Source organism: Drosophila ananassae, chromosome 2L (assembly GCF_017639315.1).
Source record: "Drosophila ananassae strain 14024-0371.13 chromosome 2L, ASM1763931v2, whole genome shotgun sequence".
Classification (NCBI taxonomy): domain Eukaryota; kingdom Metazoa; phylum Arthropoda; class Insecta; order Diptera; family Drosophilidae; genus Drosophila; species Drosophila ananassae.
This window is the reverse complement of record NC_057927.1, coordinates 11382238-11404358: the sequence shown is the minus strand read 5'-3', so window position 1 is coordinate 11404358 and position 22121 is coordinate 11382238. Positions and strand designations below refer to the sequence as shown.

The window sequence follows — 22121 nt, the reverse complement described above, 5'->3', positions numbered from 1 at the left end:
CTTTTAAGCTGCACACGTGCAACAGCGCCGAGTGAATCTTGCCACAAACAGAGAGCCACCAGCCGCACCGACTGTGACCCGATTGATGCTTCGTGGTGATCGCAGTGCGTGGTAGCAACAGTTAGGGGAGGATTTTGCAAGTGTACGAGCTCCAGCTACAAAAAGGATCAGCTTACCTTGCGGCAAGATCATTTCTCAAGTGACTACCGTGCAGTAAAGAGCAACAGCACCAGCACCAGCAACAGCGCCAGCGACAAGATCGCAACATCATCAGTAGATCGCAACCTATATTTACAAACAACTCGTTAAAACCAACAAACACAATGGCCGTGGAGGGTCAGAGATTTATGACTAAGACCCAGCACTATCGCAAGGTGACCAAGCCGCTGCTGGAGCGGAAGAGGCGGGCCCGGATGAATCTCTATCTGGACGAGCTGAAGGACCTAATTGTGGACACTATGGACGCCCAGGGCGAGCAGGTCAGCAAGCTGGAGAAGGCCGACATTCTGGAGCTGACAGTCAACTATTTGAAGTCGCAGCAGCAACAGCGCCTGGCCAATCCCCAGTCTCCGGGATCCTCCCAAGTGAACTTTGATAAGTTCCGGGCCGGATACACCCAGGCTGCATACGAAGTCTCGCACATATTCTCGACTGTGCCCGGCTTGGATCTCAAATTCGGCACCCACCTGATGAAGCAGCTGGGACACCAGTTGAAGGACATGAAACAGGAAATGGACTGCTCCGAGCCAAATGACGAGCCCGTCAATCTCTCCGAGCGCAAGTCGGATGAACATGTACCTCAGAAACGCTCCGGTTCGCCGCAGGAACAGGAGGAGAACCCCCAGGGCGAGGACGTCTGGCGTCCCTGGTGAAGGACGAGGAACTGAAGAACCAAAACCCAACCACTCAACATTGAGAGCTTTACTACTCTGGTTTTAGAATCTAAAGTCTAGATGATAATCACTCAGAATAATCCATGTTTTCCAAGGTCTAGTGTCAACATTTGCCTCAGAATCGTATTTAGCTATTAGTAGATTTGATATGATGTGATGTTCCTGTGATAGTTCTTAAGTTCGTATTTTGTAATTGATCTCCCTTAGATTCTAAGATTCACGGATTTAACAATCATAATTTATTTTATTTACACAACCACTAGCTTTCCCATTGAGCTTCCACTTGCTATTTTTAAGATAATATATATTTATGTGCTTTAATATTTGTATTTTTTTCTATAAAGTATCTAGAATAAGTCAAGAACCATTTAATAAAACAAAGACTGCAAAACGAACATATTCTTACTTTTAAATGAAAGGGAAACAAGTTTTTACCGATCATATAAATAAAAAATTCATCATTATCGTTACTCAACTTGATATCCAAAAACTCTCTTGCATTTAGATCGTTGTATTGAAATTTATGGAATACTTTTCACATTTGGATAAAATAAATTAAAGCATATTAAAGAAGAAAGTAAGGCTATAGTCGGTTTCTAGGCGAAATAATACCTGAAACTACTTTCGACTTCTTCCCGTTTGTTTGGAACATCGTCTGGCTGTCTCTTAACTTGCAAGTTTCATAAAATGAAATGTGCCAGTGCTGAAACTGTCTTGTGCGAAGAAACCATGGGAGGAAGGTGCTACCACTGCCAATACACAGGTGCAAAACGAAACTTACCACTTTCTTCTGTCCGCGGAGGAAAGAATCTTTTCCCTGGTTATCATCGGTAGATGATTCCAATACCTCACCCATTGCCGACACTCTAAGGTGCCTAATGTTGTCCTTTTTCCAATATGTTGCCAATTGTCAGCAATTCTGTTTCCAAAAAGGAGTCATTAACCAAGGTGTCTTCCTAACTCATTAACTCTACTAGGATAGTATCTTCCATCCACCCAACAGCCTCATTTTTGGTAGATTCCCCATCAAGCAAAGGACAAGCCACCACCCACTTCAACTAAGTATCTAAGCTTCTAAATTATTTGAAACCTTTTATTTAATTAACGCAACCCTTCTATCAGGTCCGTTTAAGCCTTTACACCTTTTAATGGCAAGGACATCCAGATAACAGACTCCTGGCATGCACGGTCCATCAATCGATTACAAAAGTCCTGGAACGCGAACAACTTACACCCGAAAGTGTGTCCTCCGCAAGCCACACGCGAGGAGCGCAGCGCTCCAAGAGCAGGATCGCTGGCCCCTTTTACATGGCAGCTCGACAAGGAGGGGAGAGATCCTGCGGGTCAGCCGAAAAGGTGAATAACGAGGAACAAGGACGAGGGAAAGTCAAGCTGACATTAAGCGCACTCGGCGCACACGAGCAATGTTCCCACAGGATCATAATAGCCGACCAACAAGTGCCAGGATGCCTTTAAACTCGAACCCGATCCAATGTGGAATGCCAACGGTAAACAGGAAGTCGTCGAGGAATCGTAACGCCCCATCCCCCGCCCGAAGATCCTTGCAACCGTGGGAACTCGACGGGTATCCCTATGAGCTGGCATAAAGCAAGCGGTTCATTATCCTGGTTCTCCCCCCAGCCCCGTCTCTACCCTGGCTCCGGACATAGTCAAATCATAACACACAAATCTAGAAACGGCAGCTGTTTCTTCTGCAAATTCCCATAGCCGATGTCGTGCCCAGGACCAGGGCCAGGGCCAGGCTCAGGCTCATGCTTCGATGCTTTTGCGGGGCAGGTGAGCGAAGCGATGTGAGAAACCGAGGCAGAATGCGTTTCCCACGATCCTGGCAGCGATCCTGCTCCCTTGGCCCTTGATAAGGGTGCAGGGCAACAATAAGAAATCGAGCGAACAATAAGAAGCGGTCTCAAGAAGCGGAAGGGTCGCCGACCGACCAACCCTCATGCCAGCACACGGAGCGTGTCCCTGTCCCTTTTCCTCACCAAATGCCAGCACACAAGCGCATACATTTTGGGGGTTGGTTTTCGGGCCTGCTATAAAAGGCTGGCCGGGATCATGGGCCCAACACACAACGTCTTCGACCGTCAGAGCAGCAAGAGCTCAAGCCACTCACATACATACAACAAGCACAGAACACAAATTCCACAATCCAATATGTCGTCGATGCAAATGTCCGAGATGTCCAAGACCTACCAATACCGCAAACTGATGAAGCCCATGCTGGAGCGCAAACGCCGGGCCAGGATCAACAAATGCCTGGATGAACTCAAAGACCTGATGGTAGCCACCTTGGAATCCGAGGGCGAGCACGTCACCCGCCTGGAGAAAGCTGACATCCTGGAGCTGACAGTCACCCACCTGCAGAAGATGAAGCAGCAGCGCCAGCACAAGCGGGCTTCCGGAGACGAGAGTCTGACCCCGGCTGAGGGATTCCGATCCGGATACATCCATGCCGTCAACGAGGTCTCCCGTTCACTGTCCCAACTGCCCGGCATGAACGTCAGCCTGGGCACCCAGCTGATGACACACCTTGGCCAGCGCCTTAACCAGATCCAGCCGGCCGTCAAAGAGGTCCTGCCCGTCACTGCCCCCCTATCCGTGCAGATCGCCAGCCGGGACGCCTACTCCGTTCCCATTTCGCCAGTCTCGAGCTTCGCCGGCAGTCCCAACTCCAACGCCAGCTCGGCCAGCACCTCCCTGCTGACCACCATCGATGTGACCAAAATGGAGGACGACAGCGAGGATGAGGAGAACGTGTGGCGCCCCTGGTAGATTCCAGCGATGCAGCGATAGAAAGTAGAAGTCTTCCAAGTCTGTGGAATTCCCCATTGGACTAACAATCTAGTTTTAAGCACACAAACCCCATACACCCGAAAGCTTTAGACGAGGACGCACACGCAGTTCATGTGATAACTAAATAAATAATAAATTATATAGATACAATTGAAAGATCACGACTTTTTCTTTTCTTCCGCTATTTGTTCGCCATTCCAGTGGGTGACTCACTTGGAAACAATCTTTCGACCTAATGAGGCACTCCCAAAGTTAGAAAAATTAATATTAACTTTGCGGTCGCCACCACCGGAAATGCTGGAAAGTAACCATCCCAACTAATTTTCAGAACCAAAGTCGATGTAACTCATCGATCGCCCCACCACCAGAAACAAAGGAAATCGAAAACAATGCCAAGGCCGAAGCCAGAAGGAATTAGGTAGAAATGGGAGAAGAATAGACCTGGCCAAAGTCGAGGCTACCGATGGGCCGAGGGACCCTTGAACACGTGTGCGGACAATAAGCCAAGGCAACACATAAAATTAGAGACTTATCCCAGCGTCTCTAATCGAGTTACGACAATGTCGCTCGGACTTGCAAGAAAAGATTTAGGAAACCGGGGAGGAGCCCAAAATAAAAAGGGATCGAACAATCATTCATCCCGCATCCATCCTCGTTTTGTTTCATTTTCCTTTCTTTTTATATTTTTTCTTTATTTATTTTTTTGTGATTCTGTTCCCCCGACCACTCGATGGCTAGAAAACCGTGTGTACAATGGTCAAGGTAAGCCCCGGCTCACATAATTGCTTGGGATCAGGTAAATGAGTGCCTTGCCCTAGGGCAACTCGAAGCTGGAGCCCCGGACAGGATATCGTTTTTTTTCTGAATTTTTTTAAGCGTTCTGTTTCGGCCCAGAGTCGTTTTTTTTCGGCTCATCCAGCGCCATTTGCTTATCTGTGCGGCAAGACCAGTAGTCGATCCCCAGACGCCTCTGTCTCGAAGATCGACGTCGGTAATAACGAGGAAATAGTCAACGAGATTGGTATCGGGGTTACCTTGGGCCTCTGGGGTTTCAGTTGGAATGTAATGAATTCAAAGGAACTCAATTATGATTATGTTTCTTGATTATATGTAGATTTAGGCCAAAAACCTTAATTTTATGAAGAAGTTTTAAGGATCTCCCCCATAAATCTCATCACTTCCTGTTTCAAGATGATTATTTATCCATATAGTTAAGAACCCTGATAAATCTCAACTCATTTTCAAGGGTTATCCTTGCCTAGATGATCCGATCGGGCCACGTAACTGTCTAGATGATACTTGGCGGACAGACAATACCCAGTTACAATGGACAATAAGAAGTACAAGGACGTATATGGCGAGGAATCGCACCCAAAATGCCAAAAGGAAATGCAAGGCAGCACAAAAGATACTTAATCTTATAGGCAAACCCGATGAATGATGAACGAACGTAACCGAAACCCCGATGCAGCAATATCCAGCGATCGAGCTCGAACGCAAGCCCAAGTCATTAAAAACTACAATACACAAACTGCATACGAATCACTCCAAGACTGAGGCCCAAAAAAGGGTCTACTTCGAAGGGTGGGGGGCAGAGGCAGTGGCAGGGGTAGGGACCGAGGCAAGGGGCCAGAAAAAAAAAAAGAAAAGAAATATCAGAAGCGAAGATCGTGAGAAAATGGTTTGGAACGTGGTTCTCACACGATCGACACACCTGCCCTTTTTTATGTGTGTGTGTGAGTGTGTGGCGGAGGGTATATCCGTGTGCCTGTGTGGGTATTTTTACGAATTCAAGATACAAGACCACTTACTGGCAAGATCACGACCGACTCGAGCTAGCCACACTTGGAGAAACAAGTGTAGTTTAAAATATCAAAAATATTATATAAGAAAATATACATATTTGTTAGAAACTTAAAAATATTAAACATAATTCACTGGCACATCAAAGCTTAGAATAAAAATATTTTAACCTTCTTGACAATCTTTTCTCTCAGTGCTCCTATAGCGTCCGACATGAAAGAGAAAAGCAGCGTGCGGTAAGTGTGTCTCAGCCCAAGTCTCAGCCTCACTCACCACCATAGATGACTCTTGTGCATTGGCCAACATTGTAATGACTGTGGACACACGATCGTTAAGAGCGCGCCGTGTGATCTGGACAAAAGGGGTTTGAGGTTGGGCTCGGGCTGGATTTTGACTCGCGAGGAGTATGTTGAGGAGGAGGAGGAGGAGCCGCATGCGCTTGCGTCCCGAACGAACTCAATTTAGTGGAGTTATGACCAAAAAGCGAGAGCAAGCGAGATGGCGGCAGTGGGGGATTGGAGGCTTTGGGCCTTCACAGATGAAGAGGCACCCAACCACACTTATATGGTGTGCTATTGACTCTGTAATATCTTTAATATGGGATGTTGTTACACTACATTGGCACACGCTCTTTCTGCCACTGGACAAGATGGGCAATGTATTTGTGAGCTGCTGCGCCAGCGAGTCGGAGTTGTTGTACCTTTTGTGGCGAAAATTGAGTGGCGGCGTCGGCTTCAGCCCCGACTTCAGCCCCAACTCCAGACCCATCACTATCCCAATCCCAATCCCAATCCCATCCGCCAGCCCATTGCCGGGCCGGTTTACCGCAGCCTCTCCTTTATTAAGTGGTGGTCTTGTGCTTACTTTAGTATGGCTGCATTAAAGTTTAGCGGCGTGTGGTGTCCGCGTATTATGACTGAAGTAGGTGGCCGATCCCACAGGGGATTCCGCTGCTCCGAGGTCACGTGATGGATATCGTGTGGGCTCTACTGTACCTAGTGTCATGGGGTTTTGTAAAAAAGGAGTAAAAAGAAGTGTTTGTGGATGTAATTTTTCAATTATTTATTACTGAAATAGAATAAATTTATACTTAGACTTCATATAACTAGGTTTTCTACTTTCATTTGCTTCAAAGACTAACCCAATTAGCGCTGTCAAATGATCTTGAAGTGATCGGTTTTCAACTGTTTCATCATGAAATAGATCACCCATTTCAGTGGACTACCGTTGAGCCCTATAAATAGCCGTTTTGTTGTTAACCAAAAGCGCTAAAAAAAACCCCAAAGAGCCAACAGATCTAGAGACTTGACCGTCTTCATGCCAAAGTTACGTGACTAATCACATTTTGTGAAGATTAACAGCAATCACCGACGGCTTGAACGGTCCCAGACTCAGTCTCGAGTCTCGAGATGCGGCCCGGTAAGTAGTCATCATCATAGGTTGTCCACCAGACAAAAGCGTTGAAACCAAAGTTCCGTAATCGAACCCCAAGATACAGATACTCAGACAGATACAGATACCGAGAGACACTGGAGTCTTAAGTGCCGAGACGGTCGCGGTCGCAAGCTTAATTTGCAATGTCTGACTGACCGGGTCGACCGTCCGCCGCGACGATCCCCGGCGCATGTGCCGAGCGGTCAAGCGCAGTTAAGGCTGTCAAAGTCTTAAAAATAAACTATGTATATACATATCTACAAGTATAAAAATAAAATATCAGGCGCACAACACAATGGCCTGGCACAATGCTGAACCATTGACAGCGGAGCCGCGGTTCTCACACTCAGATGTGGCGGGCCTCATAATAAATGACGTTTCCTAGAACTGACTTTTTGCTTTATTTTTATTATTTAATTGCGACAGCGCCGGCGCAAAACTTCCCGCAGAAACCCCTTTTGTGTCGGTGTCTGCCTCCCCCCGGAATCCCCTGATTACCCGGCCATAATGAGGCCAAGCTTGGGCCCAGACGATAGTCCGAGTGTGGGAAAATATTCAGACTTCCGGCTGGGGGCTCTACAATTGCTATCGCCACGGAGTTTAACTCGGTTGTGGGACTTTTTCCATTCTCTATCCGTTTGCGGTTAGAACCGCAGCTTCCTAACAAAGATTATAAAATAGTAGAATCAGTTCTTCCTACTCGACATGGAATTAAACAAACAATTTATGTTTCATTGACTTTATTTTGATATCCGTTTGGGATTTCATTTATAATTTCATTCATGATGTGACGCCTCGTCTCTATAGCCAAGATTTGAGGCTCTGCTAGAGAGTGGCGTCGAAGTCCGTGGTTGGGCGGCAGCTCGGCTCCGGCTCCAGGGTGCAGGAGGCAGTGCGGTTTCAGATCCAGCTCTGCTTCTGCCGGGTGGCGATTTGTAGAAACCTTCCGCTCGAAGGTGATCCATGTCCAGGCAAGCCGACTCACCAGGGACGCCACATGGGACCGGAGGTGGAGCTGGCCTCGCTGGGGGCCGGGCTGCAGGTGCCGCTCTCCAGACTGCCGCACTCGGAGGGCGGTGGTGTCACCATGGCCTCCTCGGGCGCCTGCATGGGCACTCCCACTCCGACGCCGATGGGCAGAGATGGTACCACCACTTGCAGGTAGTTGAGGCGATGTCCCAGATGACTCATGAGCTGGGTGCCCAGATCCACACTGACACCGGGAACAGCAGCCAGGGTTTTGGAGACCTCATTGGCGGCATGGACGTAGCCGGCGCGGAAGCTCTCGGCAATGCTGAGCTTGGGATCCGATACCTGGGTGGAGTTGGAAACACTGGAGAGACGGAGCTGCTTCTGGGCACGCAGCTTCTTCATGTGCTCCACGGTCAGCTCCAGAATGTCGGCTTTCTCCAGGCGTGTGATATGCTCGCCCTCCTGGGTCAGGCACTCCACCATGATGTCCTTCAGCTCGTCCAGGCACTTGTTGATACGGGCCCGACGCTTCCGCTCCAGCATGGGCTTCATCACCTTGCGGTACTGATAGGTCTTAGACATTTCCATTTCGAGAACCATGTCTTTGCTTGAGTCTTGTTGGGTAGTTGAAGTTGAGATTCGCGTAATCCACGGAAGAAACGTTCCAGTCGATCGAGGCGGTGCAGCGGAGGAGACTCTATGTGCTCGCAACGAAGTCGAAGCTTTGAATGAGTCGGCTGGCCCTCGGATCGGGTTTATATAGCCTCTGCCGGCGGGGTACCCTGGTGGGAGTGCGAGCGAGATACTCGTTTTGCCTCGTGCGCAGCCTGCTGCTGTTTCTGTTGCCAGCGGTGGTTCCAGTGGTGCTGGTGGTGGTGGTAGTGATGGTGCTGGTGGTGGTGGCTTCTGTTTTTTTGTATGCTTTGCTCGTTCACAGTACGGGTGTACGGGTGTGTGTGTTGTGTGTGTGTGAGGGCAATAAAATGACTTGAGCTGCGGCTGCGCCTCGCCTGCCTTCCCCCATCCCCCGGGGACTGTCTCACCCTCCCTATATATGTGTTGTGATTGTTATACCGTGGGAAACTGTTTCGCAGCCGATTTCCACGACGACGCCGATGACGACGGCTGGCCTGACTTCTTCTGATTGTGCATGCTTGGGGTCTTGTACGATCCCTCTGTCCGTCCGTCCGCCAGTCCCTCTGTCCGTTTGTCCGCCTTTAGAGACTGGATGGAGGGAGGGAGGGACGGACGGACGGACGTCTTAAGAGCCCCGCAACTCTGCTGGATTCGAGCGATGCCATGCGATGCGATGCTCGGCAGCCAGGCGAGCACATGCCTCCCATCCATAACAAGATGTTTGCATTTCAATTCATTTGTATGGTTGGTCGGTCGGTCGGGCGGTCGGTTCGGGGTCCGGTCTTTTGGGTTTCGGTCGCAAGTCTTGCCATGTGCCTTCACCCTTTTGCAGTAGCTTATGGCATGCTGATAATTGTGGAATCGTCATCGGGCCAAGCCGGGCCGGGCCAACGTTGTTTCTGTTGTTGTATCTGTTGCTATTCCATGGTGTTTTTATTTTTTTTTAGCGCTTTATGGATCATTGATTGGATCGTGGTAGTCGTGGGTTTCGTGGGACGAGCATTACGCTTTTCGTTTACATGATTATTCTTGATTGTCGGTTGGGGGGTTTTGGGTTCGGATTTGGATGTGGATGTGGATTTGAGTTTGAGGTTGAGCCGGGGATCTTGGGCCGTCGCTCACTTCTATTTGTAGACAATTACCATCTCTCGACTGGGGCTGGGAACGATGAAAATCGACGTGTGCGCGAAAGTCGGTTACAATCGACCAAACGATCGGTTGTTTATTATTATTATTATTTTGTTTCTTGCCTTTTTTTTTTGCTTTTGTTGCTGTTAGCAGCACACGCTATTAATGTTATGGCTCGTGTGGTGTTACGGGTCGTATACGCGATATATTTAGTATGGCGGTTATTTATTTTTAACGCCTCGATCCGAGAGAGATTTTTTGGTGATTCATCGGCTCGAGACGCGGGGATTCATCCGGCGGCATCTCTGACACATCTCATAGAGCCAAAGCTCAGATTTCACAATATTTAATTAGAAGTGCCGGCCACATGATGACGATCTCGACCCATTGAATATGACACGAGCTCGGCTCCGGGGAACCCAACTAACAAAGAGCGCCAACAGCGACACAAGATTCAGATACAGTCAGATATACGGCTTAAATGAATGAAAAAGCAAACACAAATAAGACAAATTAAGACTGCCCCTTGACGCATTCCCAATGAGCTACAGTTAGTCAAGAGGCAACTAATAAACGGGCTAACACAATCGGCTAACAACTTATCTAACCGAAGCGTTTTGTTGGCTGAACCCGAACCGTTAAGCTGTTTAATGTCAAAAATCTGAATAGTCCGGAAATGGCTAATTGAATTTTATGGATAGTGTTGGAAAATGTAATAAATTTAGTGAAGGGGGTACTGACATGCTTTTGAAACACTGATACCACTAAAAAAGGATAAAACTTTAAAATATGTGTAGTTTATGAAGTTTTCATAATTTCCTAAACATAGTTTATCTAACCGAAGCGTTTTGTTTTCTGAACCCGAGCCGTTAAACTGTTAAATGTCAAAAATCTGAATAGACCGGAAATGGCTAATTGAATTTAGTGTTGGAAAATGATTTGAATTTTGAAAGGGAAATTACCGCCCTGCTTCTTTAACACTAATACCACAAAAGAAGTTTATGAAGATTTCATAATTTCCATCCCATAATTGATAAATAAGCTTCAATGAACCAACTTATATTATAGCCCAACTATAGTAGCTCTGAATCACATCTATAATTATCATTAATTCCAATTTGTGCAATTAAGCAAAGCAGTGCACGAGCACGTGCCCTTAATAGAGTAAATCGAGTGTAACAATAGAATTTAAATGGCAGAGACTGCTGGTAACACAATTAGCCTTAAAAACTAACATTTTTTTAAGCTAATAGTTCTCTACTGACTCATAAATACTTCCGTTCTTGGCTGTCGGTGCCATTTCGTCAGATTCTGCAATGCAGTGACGTGTAGCGCATATCCTCCAGTCGCCAAAGTCCAACTGGTACTTATAAACCCTGGTAAAATAATCCCCAACCTCCACACACACACACACAGCCACAAACCAGAAGACCTCATTTCTCTCGCTTTATTATTTCTCTTTCTGTTGCTGTTGCTGTTTTTTATTTAGCCATTTTTTATCGATGGCATACGCACGCGCGAATTTCTGTGCCCGTGCCCCCGCTGAGCAAAAAGCGACCAGCATTCGGTCGCAGCGATCACCGGACCACCAGGTAGGGGGCGGGGAGGGGTGCTCCGGAAGGGAGGGGGCAGCCAGGGAGGCGGGCAGTACGGGAGCAGCAGCACGAGAGCGTGCAAAGCTGGGAGACCCAGAGCAACACAACTATAGCGTGTTGTTGAATTAATTTATATCCAACAGTGCGCTTTCAACTTTATTGCGCCGCGAAAAGCAGCCAGCCCAGTCAGCAGAGCTCCACCGGTCCCCCTCCACCATCCTCGCCCCCGCCGCAAGCCCACACAGTACCCCCCCTTTGCCGAAGATACACTCGGACACACAGATACGCGCTCGAGCACACACACCAAGGCAGTGCCGGACCGTGGGAAACAAACTCGTGCCAGTCGTTTCATTGCTGTCAAATAATATCTTGATGGGGATCAACTTGAAAAGATTGGTTGGGGCTTGGACTGGGGCTGGGGCTCGAGCTGGAGCTCGGGCCGTCTTTGTCTCTCCCTCTCTATCGCTCCCACGGTAGTCCTTCTCTTTTCCTCGCGTCTGACGATTGCCGCTGTTTAGGATGCGGTCGACGCTTTGTTTTTTTTTTTTTTTAACTCAATTTTTTGTTGTATTTTTTAGATCTCTTTTTTAATGCTTTACACATTTGTTCGTCATAGCCGAGCGTTAAGTATGTGGAGTGTGGGGCTTTGTGTGGTGTATGGGTGTGTGTTTGTGTGTGTACCCACAAGTGCACTCGGAAAAAAAGGTACTAATTGGATAGGTTGGGTAATCTGAAAGTGATTATCTAATTTATCATTATTATTATCAGTATTATTCTATAGCTGCGTTTCTTTAAACTAAGGCTAAGGCTTAACCCTACTCAGATCTAAGGGTTCTTAAAATTATGTTTAATATAACAGATATAGTATGCAGGTTAGGAGTAGTCTATAAGGTAGATGTTTTATATCTCTTTTAAGTTAAATAATTAATAAACACTTTCCATAAACATAGGTATGAGGAAGTACCTTTATTCCTGTGATTGCCTTTCCAGATCTACAAGATCTATTATAGTAAAATATAAGTCTTTATAAACCTTTTTAAATATTTTTGCTTAGTGCATACTGGCATTGGCATCTTCATGGTGTAAGCAAAGATCCAAAAAGCCAGAAACCAGTTTGCCATCCGCCAAAGCCAGTGGACTCTGCTCTGAGACTGAGTCTGAGATGGAGACTGAGACTGAGACCGAGACTGTTGGGATGCCGACACATACTCCGCTCGAAGATCACATAAAAGACCCGGCACACCTCCTACTGCAGTCCCTCCTCCCCTTCGCCGCCCCCTGGCCTGACCATTTTTAACCACCGGCTTGTGAATGGCTCCTCCGCCTGCTTTTATGCACTGTTTGTTGTGTATACACGGTCGAGCACTTGGCACGTTGCCCATTATCTTTCGGAGACGAAAAACTGGAACTGAAGCTGCGGCCGAGGCTGGGGCTTTTATTTTTTTTTTTTGTAAAGATTTCGGAGTGCATATATCATATTACCACCACCAGCAGGGCGAGATGGAGTCAGACCCCACCACCAATACCACCACCACCACCCGCCAAGTGTAAACTGTCAATGCCCCTTGACAGGAGGCCCCCGATAGTGGGGTATCCCTCGAGAAGCATCGCACTCTATACTCCCATTTCACATAAACATTGTCAGCCCATCTTGACGGGGGGTGCAATCGCTTAGGTCCATTAGCTGCACTGATAAACCGAGAAACAGAAACACTATTAAAAAACACGATCCCCCTAGCCATAAAAGACCATAGCCCCCTTCTCGTCCAGCTCGCTTCGCACACACTTCATTCCTGCGCCTTATCGAGTAATCCCCGAAATAAAAAACCTCCCTATCGCTCCACACTTTCAGCACACTTGGGCCGTAAGAAAAGAAATTAATTAAAATATCTATACGATTCTTGCCACAGGGGAGTGTTCTTCAAAATGGAATGGAATAGGACAAGTGGCAGAGCCGTGTTTTATTGGTGGTGGTGGTGGTTGGTTTCTCGGTGCATCGAGCCCTGTGGGAAAGTAAATTTTGAAATCAAAACAGCGAGACAAGTGATTCGAGATGCCTATACAAACAGGGGTACGATCCAGCAACCCCATTTCAGAACATCTTTTGTCTCGAATCCACAACCAGGACGAAATGTATGGGAATGCGTGGGAATCGGCTTCGGTTTTGGGTCCCTTTCCCTACATATTCCTTTATGTTGATTGCCCATTAGGAATACAATTTGCAACTCCTTTTCCACAACGTGATCCCCTTGTTGATCCTGGGCTTCCTTCGGCTACGGAGTCGTGAGAAATTTTACCAAGGAACACCTGCCCCGTATCGGTGTGAGCCGAATCCTCTTGGCCTGTATCAGTGTATTGGTGATTTTTTGTGGCTGCACTGGGGATTCTTGACGGCACTTGAATGCGTTTCCGAAAATTTTGAGGCCAACGAAAAATTGTTTCCCACACTCGTCGGACAGTTGCAGTTTCTGTAGGGGTTTGTTTCCTTAAAAACTGTGATCCTCCGCTCTGCTCCCTCTACCTGCTCCTGCTCCTGAAACTCCTGCGAGCGTCGTATTTCAGGTTCTCTGTCCCGATTATCTCCGCTTGTGTGTCTGAGGTTTAGGGTGAGGGTAAGGGTTTCAGGTCTCAGGTCTCCGGTCTCCGGTCTCGGTTCTCTTGTCTGTGGCCTCTGTTTGTATGGCTCTCCTTGTCGGCAGTGCGTGTCTGCGGCAGGGGTCCGTTCGCCCCTCTCTTTCGGCGTGTACGTTTCCCTTCGAGCGTACAGGAAATGCATTTCGAGCGTTGCGCGGCCGGTCGGCTATAAAAGCCGGGTCTTTGCCGGTTGGGAAATCATTCTGACATCGTCAGCGATTCAAGCAACACACACACTATCCATCCACAAGACAAATTCATATTTCCAAAAATGTGCCAACAAGTCGTCGTCGTTGCCAACAACAACACCACCAACAACAAGATGAAGACCAGCTACAGCATCAAGCAGGTCATCAAGACCCTCTTCAAGAAGCAGCAGAAGCAGCTCCACCAGAAGCCTCAGGGCTCTCTGGAGTCTCTGGAATCCGTTGACAATCTTCGCAACGCCCAAGTCGAGGAGGCCTACTACGCCGAGATCGACGAGAACGCCGCCAATGAGAAACTGGCTCAGATGGAGCACTCGATCGATGAGGAGGAGGACATCTATGTCCCAGTTCGCTTCGCTCGCACCGAGGCCGGCACCTTCTTCTGGACCACCAACCTGCAGCCAGTCGCCAGCGTCGAGCCTGCCATGTGCTACTCTATGCAGTTCCAGGATCGTTGGGTTCAGGCCTAAACATCATCGCCTTCAGCCTTCATCCCATCAATCTTCAAGCTTTAAAAACATTGTGATAGTAGCAGTAGCAGCGGCTTTAACTCCTCATCGAGCGAATCTCATCTCGGCGATCCAGAGCTTCCATTAGTTGTTAAGATATTGTGATAGACAAAAAAAAGAGAGCTTTAAACAAAAAATCGTACAAAATACAAAACAAGAAATATCAAAATCAAATTAAAACACTTTATTAATGGGCTGGGGATTTGGGGTTTTCAGTTTAATTTTTCAGAATGAAGTGATGTGATTGAAGTCTTCAAGAATGAATCACATGTTTGAAAAGAAACATTGTTCTTGAACTCGACGTGACAGATAAGAAGGAGTCTTTCCGCAGATATTTCCAGAAAATGATATGAGAAGTAAAAAATACTTCAATTACTACTCATAAAATTAGATTTTAATGACTTTTGAATTCATAAAATCCTGAACGAATAGAAGAAACTGGAAAAATCTGGAAGCAAAGACTTGAAAATAACTTTTTCTTTGAAAGTTGTGGTTTAATCTCACCTTAAAGTGAGATTTATTATTTCTCTTCCATTTATTACCTGAATTAAAATAAATAAAAACATTTTATATTTCCTGTATCTCAACATTCCAGCCAAACTAGGCCAATAAAATCATGTGTGTGCACTTTTAACTGCACCCCACATCCTGCAATAAACCAACCCACATTGGACAGAGCTCAATACCCCGAATAACTCCATCCAAAAATGGACAACCTTGCGGCCAGCCTTGTCATGTGGCAAGCTCATAGACACCCGAAGGTGTGATGTACGAGTGTCTGGAGAGATGGCCAAGAAGCAAGAACTTGGCCCGGTGCCAATGGGCAATGTTATGGCTATCACCTTGGCTAAGGCCACCATCGCCACCTGTGTGTGCGACCAAATATGGATGTCGTGCGCATAACTTCACGGCAGCTCCTTGGGTACGGACTGGATGTCGCTTGTCGTACAACTTATTTATGAGCCGTAGAGGGAGTGGAGAAAGGCTTGCTGGATTGCTGGATAGGGAGGCGATTGGGGATTGGGGAAAACCTCAAGAATCCGGTGAGATTCATGTGTCCAAGAATCGAGAATCGAAAACCGAAAAACCACAATTAAAATGCAACATGTAGACGTCAACACCTCAAGACATCGAATCACATGCCAAGGCGTCTCGAGGCGGACGTTGAAATTGGGCATAAAAACAGTTGCCGCAAAAGATAATCGCCTTAGCTAGGGAATCACAAGCAAACGCAGGTCCCTCACACGATTCCCACTCTTTCACTGGCCCGCTCCCCGCCTCCATCTCACTATCAATCACAAACGCATTTCTTCTACACTAAATATGCAAATTGATGTCGACAGGTGGGGCTATAGAGGGTCTCAAGAAGAAGTTGGATACAGAAAATCAAATAACAACAAGAATAACCTGAAAAATTCAAAAAGAAGTCATGGTAGATTAAGGAATACACTTTAATATATATAATTAGAAATCAGGATGATCTATAAGGATAGCTGCCTAGATTAAATTTATCTGCAAAATCAGATTCTGAACTTTAGTATTCTTTCAATTATTTTTTTCCTTTACTACTAACCATTTAATATTATTAAAAAAATGTATTCCTGTATTTCTATATAAATTATATAATAAATAATAATATAATAAATAATTTTCAAACCCCCTCTTATGAGTGGTATATACCCTATCAAAGTATATAAAAAAAAGTTCTGGTAGCGCCGTGACGTAAATTAAGTAGCAATATAAGTTTCTGTTAAATTGCCTTTGACAGCACATAATTAATTTCGTATGCAAAGCGGTGCTTGTCTGCACGGAGGAATTGAAAATTGGAAGAAAGAACCCATCATGGAATGCCGTTGATAATGCTGATGACATTGTTTATGCCGATGATGAGGACGATGATTGCGAGGAGACGGAATCGGGGACGGAGTCTGATAGTTATCTACATGGGCCGTGCCTCATTTGCATATCTGTGTACAGTGGACACACATCACACACACCAAACACACACCCCACCCACCGATGATCCTGCCGTGGCTTGAATCCCACTTTATGCTTGAGCTGGCCCCTGGGATTGTGGATTGTGGTCTGGGGGTCTTCAGCGGTGGGTTTAATGGACGCGTGTGTACCCAATTCTTGACGACCGACGAAGCGGCCTTCGCGTGCGTGACGAGCATTCGCTTAGCGGTCATTGATTGGCCGGTTTGTTGGTTGTTTGTTGTTGCCCATTTGGTTGTTGGTTGTTGGTTTTGGCCAGGTCTAGGCGATGGAGGGCGCCGGCAGCAACAAGTGTGTGAACACCATTAAACGGTGATTAGACCCAGCCACCACACTCCCTTGCCCAGCCATTCGCTCCTCTGCCGTGGAGGGGCACGTCGAGAGGCCTCAATTACCATTACCCCGTGGAGATCGCCGAGGCGATGAACTGTGTAACAATGTGGGCGGTCGTAGAATCGGATCGGGATATGGGAGGGTAGAGATCCAAGATCATTTGTCAAAACCTTTGGGAGGGCCGACACACTCCTGGGGTAGTTTTGATGGCCAGAATAGATCATTTCACAAAGATATTCTATTCTATTTTCTAGGGGATGGATCATATGCACTTGATCTCTCTTTTACTAATGACTTTATTATTAAATGGTATAACTTACCTAACGATCCGAAACAATTTTATATATTTCATAAAATGTTTAAAGTACTATATTTAGAGGTATAGTGGTATAATTTATTAATCCGCAATTTTTATCAAATGTTGTGGGGGAAATTCCCTGCCATAACGTGTCTAATCAAGCTTGTGCCATATTAAGAAAATGAATGAAATTCAACTGTAGTTGAATATGTAACTTTTCCAGAGAATATAATAACTTAAAACTACGCAGTTAAAAGTGTTTGTCATTTTCCCTAAAAAGATGTTCCCTCATCATTCAGAGATGTAAACAATATTTATCTTAGACATAGTACCATCAAAATAATACTTCCCCGATTTTATCAATATTATTACACAGATCATAAGGGAAAAACAATAAACAAGATAGTCGACATAACATTCAATGATGCTGGTTGGGGACAACTGCTCCCCAGACTGCAGACATGCCAATTAAAGCTAAAAAGCAGGTTAGTCATTCAAGCAGAACTGGCACATCGTAGAACTTTGTGGGCCACATAAACAAGTTTTTTGTTTGGCCCGGTGATAAGAGGCCCTGCCTTATCAGCGAACCATGGCTGATACACTATCTCAGGTGAGTAGCTGCGGAGAGCCATAAAAATATATAAAAATCAATGGAACTTCAGACAGTCACAGCAATTGAAATCAATATCTACTGAAGTGCGAACGCATTCCGCGGAAATAAATAAAGCAAACTTGAAATAAATTATAAAAAACCTAAAAATGATGAACCAAATTGTAACACTCTGCTGCCTTGTTCTGGTGGCTTCCGTATCCGCCAACACGGTTTCCACCAACGACACCGACTGCCCCAAGTTCTGCCCCTCCCTGTACAAGCCGGTGTGCGCCACTGACGGATTGAACTACAAGGAATTCGCCAGCGACTGCAACCTCCTGAGCCACAACTGTCGCCGCGAGAGGAACAGCCTGCAGAGTAAGTCCTGAGATCTCTCTAAGTCCCGCAAGTCCATTCTGACTAACGATAACCCATCTGTAGCTTACGCTGCCACTGATGCCGCTTGGTGCAGCTCGGAGTTCGTTGAGAATCTGCACGAGAAACTGGGCAACTTCAAGCTGGAGGTCCAGGAGTGCTTCAAGCCCTGCTCGATGATCTACCAGCCGGTGTGCGTTACCAACGGCAAGTACCGTGCCGAGCTGCCGAACTCCTGCCTGCTGGAGAACTTCAACTGCGCTCTGCGGGTCAGCGGCGCCCAGCCTGCCGAGAACTTCCGCATTCTGCGCGACCAGAAATGCTAGGAGCGATCGATCGTAAAACGGAACAATACAGGCCCATTCTTTGTTCGCAATAGTCCTTGCTTTTGACTCGAGCAAAAATATATATCTTGAAACCCAAGATGGACAAGTAAACGACTTGTTAATTACGGGGTTCACGGTGGGAGGTGGCAGCGAAAGTGAAAAGACGTTCTTAACAAGAACAGGGGCTTAGGTTTGGTTAAAAGGCAAGATTGGTGACTCGGATAGGGCGAAATAGGCGTAGAGAGAGAATGTTTACTTGAAATTGCCAAACTCGATCTTTACAATATTGAAACTAATATTAATTCTGGCAAAATGTTTACAAAAAGTGACCTATATTTAAAGAGTATAGCTATAAATAGCTATACTTTTATCTTTACTTTCTAGCGTTACAAAATATCAATGATAAAAATAATCAAAAGCTATATAGTACTATCAATACTATTATATATTAATATCAACTAATCAACAGCTACACATATGAATATGACTATGAATATATGAATATAATGAGTATGAGTATATGAATACAATACCTCACCTGTATTACCTGTACAGGATATGCGGCATCAAATAAAGCTTTGAGGTAATGTTAAAACTTCCATAATGTATCACCTGAGAAAAAAAACAGTTGCTACATCCTTTGAAAGATGATACCTTTTTCAATAGCTCCAGCTTCTTCTTATCCACTTGCTTTGCAACTTTTTCATAAAAGCCTACTCCTTAAGATTCCTTCATCTGTCAGGCCTCATTAGGTTCCACTCACAATATCGCTTTCGTTATCCTTTACTCTGATCTTGGCTCTTCCTGTTTTCAAAGACTCAATAATCCTCCATACATTTTTGATAGGTTATATTATATTATATATAATAACAATTATATAATAACAATTTCTTATCATTTATATTCTTATATGTTTTTATATTCAAGTTAAAAAATATCATAAACCATTTATGAAAAAAATATTTATGTATATGTACATATGTATAATTCCATGACCTTATCGGCCTCTATTTTTATACCCTTGCAGAGGGTATAATAATTTTGGTTAAAAGTGTGAAGGGGACATATCCTGCCATATAACTGATTGATGGGAAATGCCATAGCTTTTGTGATTTTTAAGTTAGAAGGATGATGTTTTCTAAAGATACTTTTGAGCCATTTTTGGCAAACTAACCCGATCTGACAAATTTCATATGGATCGGCCGACTATACCCTATAGATATTATTAGATATATATCTAACTGCATAACTGGGTAGGGTATATCAACATCGACTCCCTACCCAGTTTCCTTTAATATTATGAGTGTTTTGAAGCTCCGCCAAAACACAAAACCAAAAAACCAATAAGTATCTAGCCATATTTTGATAAAATGTGTTTATATTTTGTTTTATATGCAAATGAATATCACATTAACAACGGTTAGTATTGCGCAGGAAAATAAATAAATGAAATTACAATATTTTGAGGTGTAGCCCCTCTATGTGATTGAGATCGGTTCGGTGATGATTGATTCCTAATTGGCTAACACAGAGTGCCGGGGAGTTGGCTGAAGCTCTGACACAGCCAAGCGTGCAGGAGATCGTCGTCCACTCGCTCCTGGGAGTTGGCCCAAAAGAAGGTGCCGTTATCTGTGCTAAGGTATTGCAGTGGCAACTGCAGATCCCAGAAAGCGCTGGGCAACTGTGTTGCACTAGTGGCACTGCTGTTGCTGTTGTTTGTGTTGATGTTGTTGTTGATACTGCTACTGCTGCTGCTGCTACTGCTGTGGTTGTGATGCGTGTGCTGGCAGTTACGTCCGTGCTGACAGTTTCGACATCCTTGGGCGCTGACCTTCTCCACGAAGACACTGCTGATTAAGGTGGGCGTGTTGGGCGGTTGCATGAGTGACACCTCCTCCTCCAGAGGCTGGGTGCGCAGTTCCAAGCCATATTTGTGGACGAGCTCCTCGGGAGTTGACTTGCTCTCCGGCTCCTCTGGTGCTGGCTGCTGTGGCTGCTGTTGCGACTGTGTGTTGTTCAGGTCCACGTTGTTGGGATGGGCCAAGGTCAGGTGGGTGGGTCGACCCTTGCCACCCACTGCCAATAGCCTGCGAAGAGGCTGCCAAACTTTGCGCATGCGCCGCACAGATTTCGATGTTGAATCCGCCACTGTCACTGTGGATGTGTTGCCGCTGGCGGTCAGGTTTTTCGTATCCAGATACATGGCTGGGGCTTTGTGGAGCTTGTAGCTTTTCAGTTTGTTGGTCGTTTCTGTAGTGTGTTTGGCTTGTTTCTGCAGCGAGTGTTGCGTGTGCGCACCTCGCGAGTGCTGGTCGTTTACTGATGCTGCTGCGCCGGCGTCGCTCATATTTATATATGAGCCGCTGTCGCTGCGCTGCCGCTGGCCAGTCAAGAGTGAAATCGTATGCCGGCTGATCTCACGAGCACCAGAAGAAGCAGCAACAGCAACACCAACAGCACCATCAAGCACCGTACGAAATTTGAGTGCACTCTCACACACACACACCGGGCGGATGGTGAGGGTGAGAGGTGAACCAGGGGCAGAAGTAGGGGGCAGAGGCAGGGGCAGGGGAAAGGTGCTCGGTACGGGAACCATCGTTTTATGTGCGCGTACGAGTATTTCCCAAATAAATTCCAACAGGAATCCTCCACAAGCCACTTCTTCTGTGTGTGTACTTTTCCCATGCACGTACAATCGACAAGGGCCGGTTGATGAGTTTTGGCTGCAGGTAGATGAAGACCAAGACACTGCACAGTGGTGCCAAGCCATTCAAATTGGGTCTATAAATGCATATAGCTAATATATTTATATATTTTGATATGAAGTTCTTCATTATAAACTTGTTAAAACTATGCTGTCAAACATATTGAAGTATTTATAATTCTACAGTATAGTATTATAGGTTTAATGAAAGATAGAAATTAATATATATTAATATAGATATATAATAAAAAATAGGAGGTATATCTTGAGGGAAGTGGGTCTATATCTTGACTGAAACTAAAGAAATAAATAGAAACCCTTGTCTAATATTTACTTGTTCAATAAGAACAACCTTAGTATTTTATAATAAATACATCCTCTTGCAGTACAGGATCTTCTAAGATTACTCCTCATAATATTCATTTAAAATAACTTTAAAAATCATTCATAAACCACTGTGCATATAGCCTGCTCGTCATTTATGCACGACTGACTTTGTTTTCACATTCACACGGTACCCACGGACCGGAGAGGGCCCAATAGTACATGGGTTGTTGTCCGGCCTGGCTAAGGGGATTGGGATCGGGATCGGGATAGGGATTGGGAGGGTTTTGCCACAGTGCCGTAGTAGCATGACTGGAAGAAAGGGGCCTCGCCAGCACCTGTTCCCTTCGCCGAGCGTGGGACTAAGACGCTGCCTGTATTTCCGTCCTGGGGAACAAGAAACCGAAAAAGCAAAAGGCGCAGGCGTCGCCGTTGTTCCATATCGATGTGCCTGTGATTGTGTGGATGTATTATTGGATGTGGATGTGCAGTGGATGCCTTCGAGTGTGGGAAAGGGCTTATAAGAATTTCACTTGGGTTTTTCGGCTTT

The 22121-nt window shown here is 45.8% G+C and overlaps 6 protein-coding genes across 6 annotated transcripts; 4 read left to right on the top strand and 2 right to left on the bottom strand.

Moving 5' to 3' along the window:
- The first annotated feature begins 20 nt into the window (after window positions 1-20).
- Window positions 21-1318, top strand: LOC6499589 (enhancer of split mdelta protein). Its single transcript, XM_001954303.3, has one exon. It carries the CDS (start codon window positions 324-326, stop codon window positions 870-872), a length of 549 nt encoding a protein of 182 aa, XP_001954339.1. The 5' UTR covers window positions 21-323; the 3' UTR covers window positions 873-1318.
- A 1628-nt stretch (window positions 1319-2946) lies between these two features.
- On the top strand, window positions 2947-3863 carry LOC6499590 (enhancer of split mgamma protein). Its single transcript, XM_001954302.4, has one exon. The coding sequence runs from the start codon at window positions 2970-2972 to the stop codon at window positions 3684-3686; it is 717 nt and encodes a 238-aa protein (XP_001954338.2). The 5' UTR covers window positions 2947-2969; the 3' UTR covers window positions 3687-3863.
- Window positions 3864-7667: 3804 nt separating this feature from the next.
- On the bottom strand, window positions 7668-8668 carry LOC6501003 (enhancer of split mbeta protein). Its single transcript, XM_001954301.4, has one exon. The coding sequence runs from the start codon at window positions 8514-8516 to the stop codon at window positions 7926-7928; it is 591 nt and encodes a 196-aa protein (XP_001954337.2). The 5' UTR covers window positions 8517-8668; the 3' UTR covers window positions 7668-7925.
- A 5420-nt stretch (window positions 8669-14088) lies between these two features.
- LOC6499591 (enhancer of split malpha protein) lies at window positions 14089-14798 on the top strand. The gene has a single exon (XM_001954300.4). The coding sequence runs from the start codon at window positions 14181-14183 to the stop codon at window positions 14583-14585; it is 405 nt and encodes a 134-aa protein (XP_001954336.1). The 5' UTR covers window positions 14089-14180; the 3' UTR covers window positions 14586-14798.
- Window positions 14799-17900: 3102 nt separating this feature from the next.
- On the top strand, window positions 17901-18640 carry LOC6499592 (enhancer of split M1 protein). The gene is made up of 2 exons (XM_001954299.4): window positions 17901-18220; window positions 18284-18640. Exons 1-2 carry the CDS (start codon window positions 18010-18012, stop codon window positions 18541-18543), a joined length of 471 nt encoding a protein of 156 aa, XP_001954335.1. The 5' UTR covers window positions 17901-18009; the 3' UTR covers window positions 18544-18640.
- A 1263-nt stretch (window positions 18641-19903) lies between these two features.
- LOC6501002 (enhancer of split M2 protein) lies at window positions 19904-20901 on the bottom strand. Its single transcript, XM_001954298.4, has one exon. The coding sequence runs from the start codon at window positions 20888-20890 to the stop codon at window positions 20066-20068; it is 825 nt and encodes a 274-aa protein (XP_001954334.3). The 5' UTR covers window positions 20891-20901; the 3' UTR covers window positions 19904-20065.
- Between the last annotated feature and the right edge of the window lie 1220 nt (window positions 20902-22121).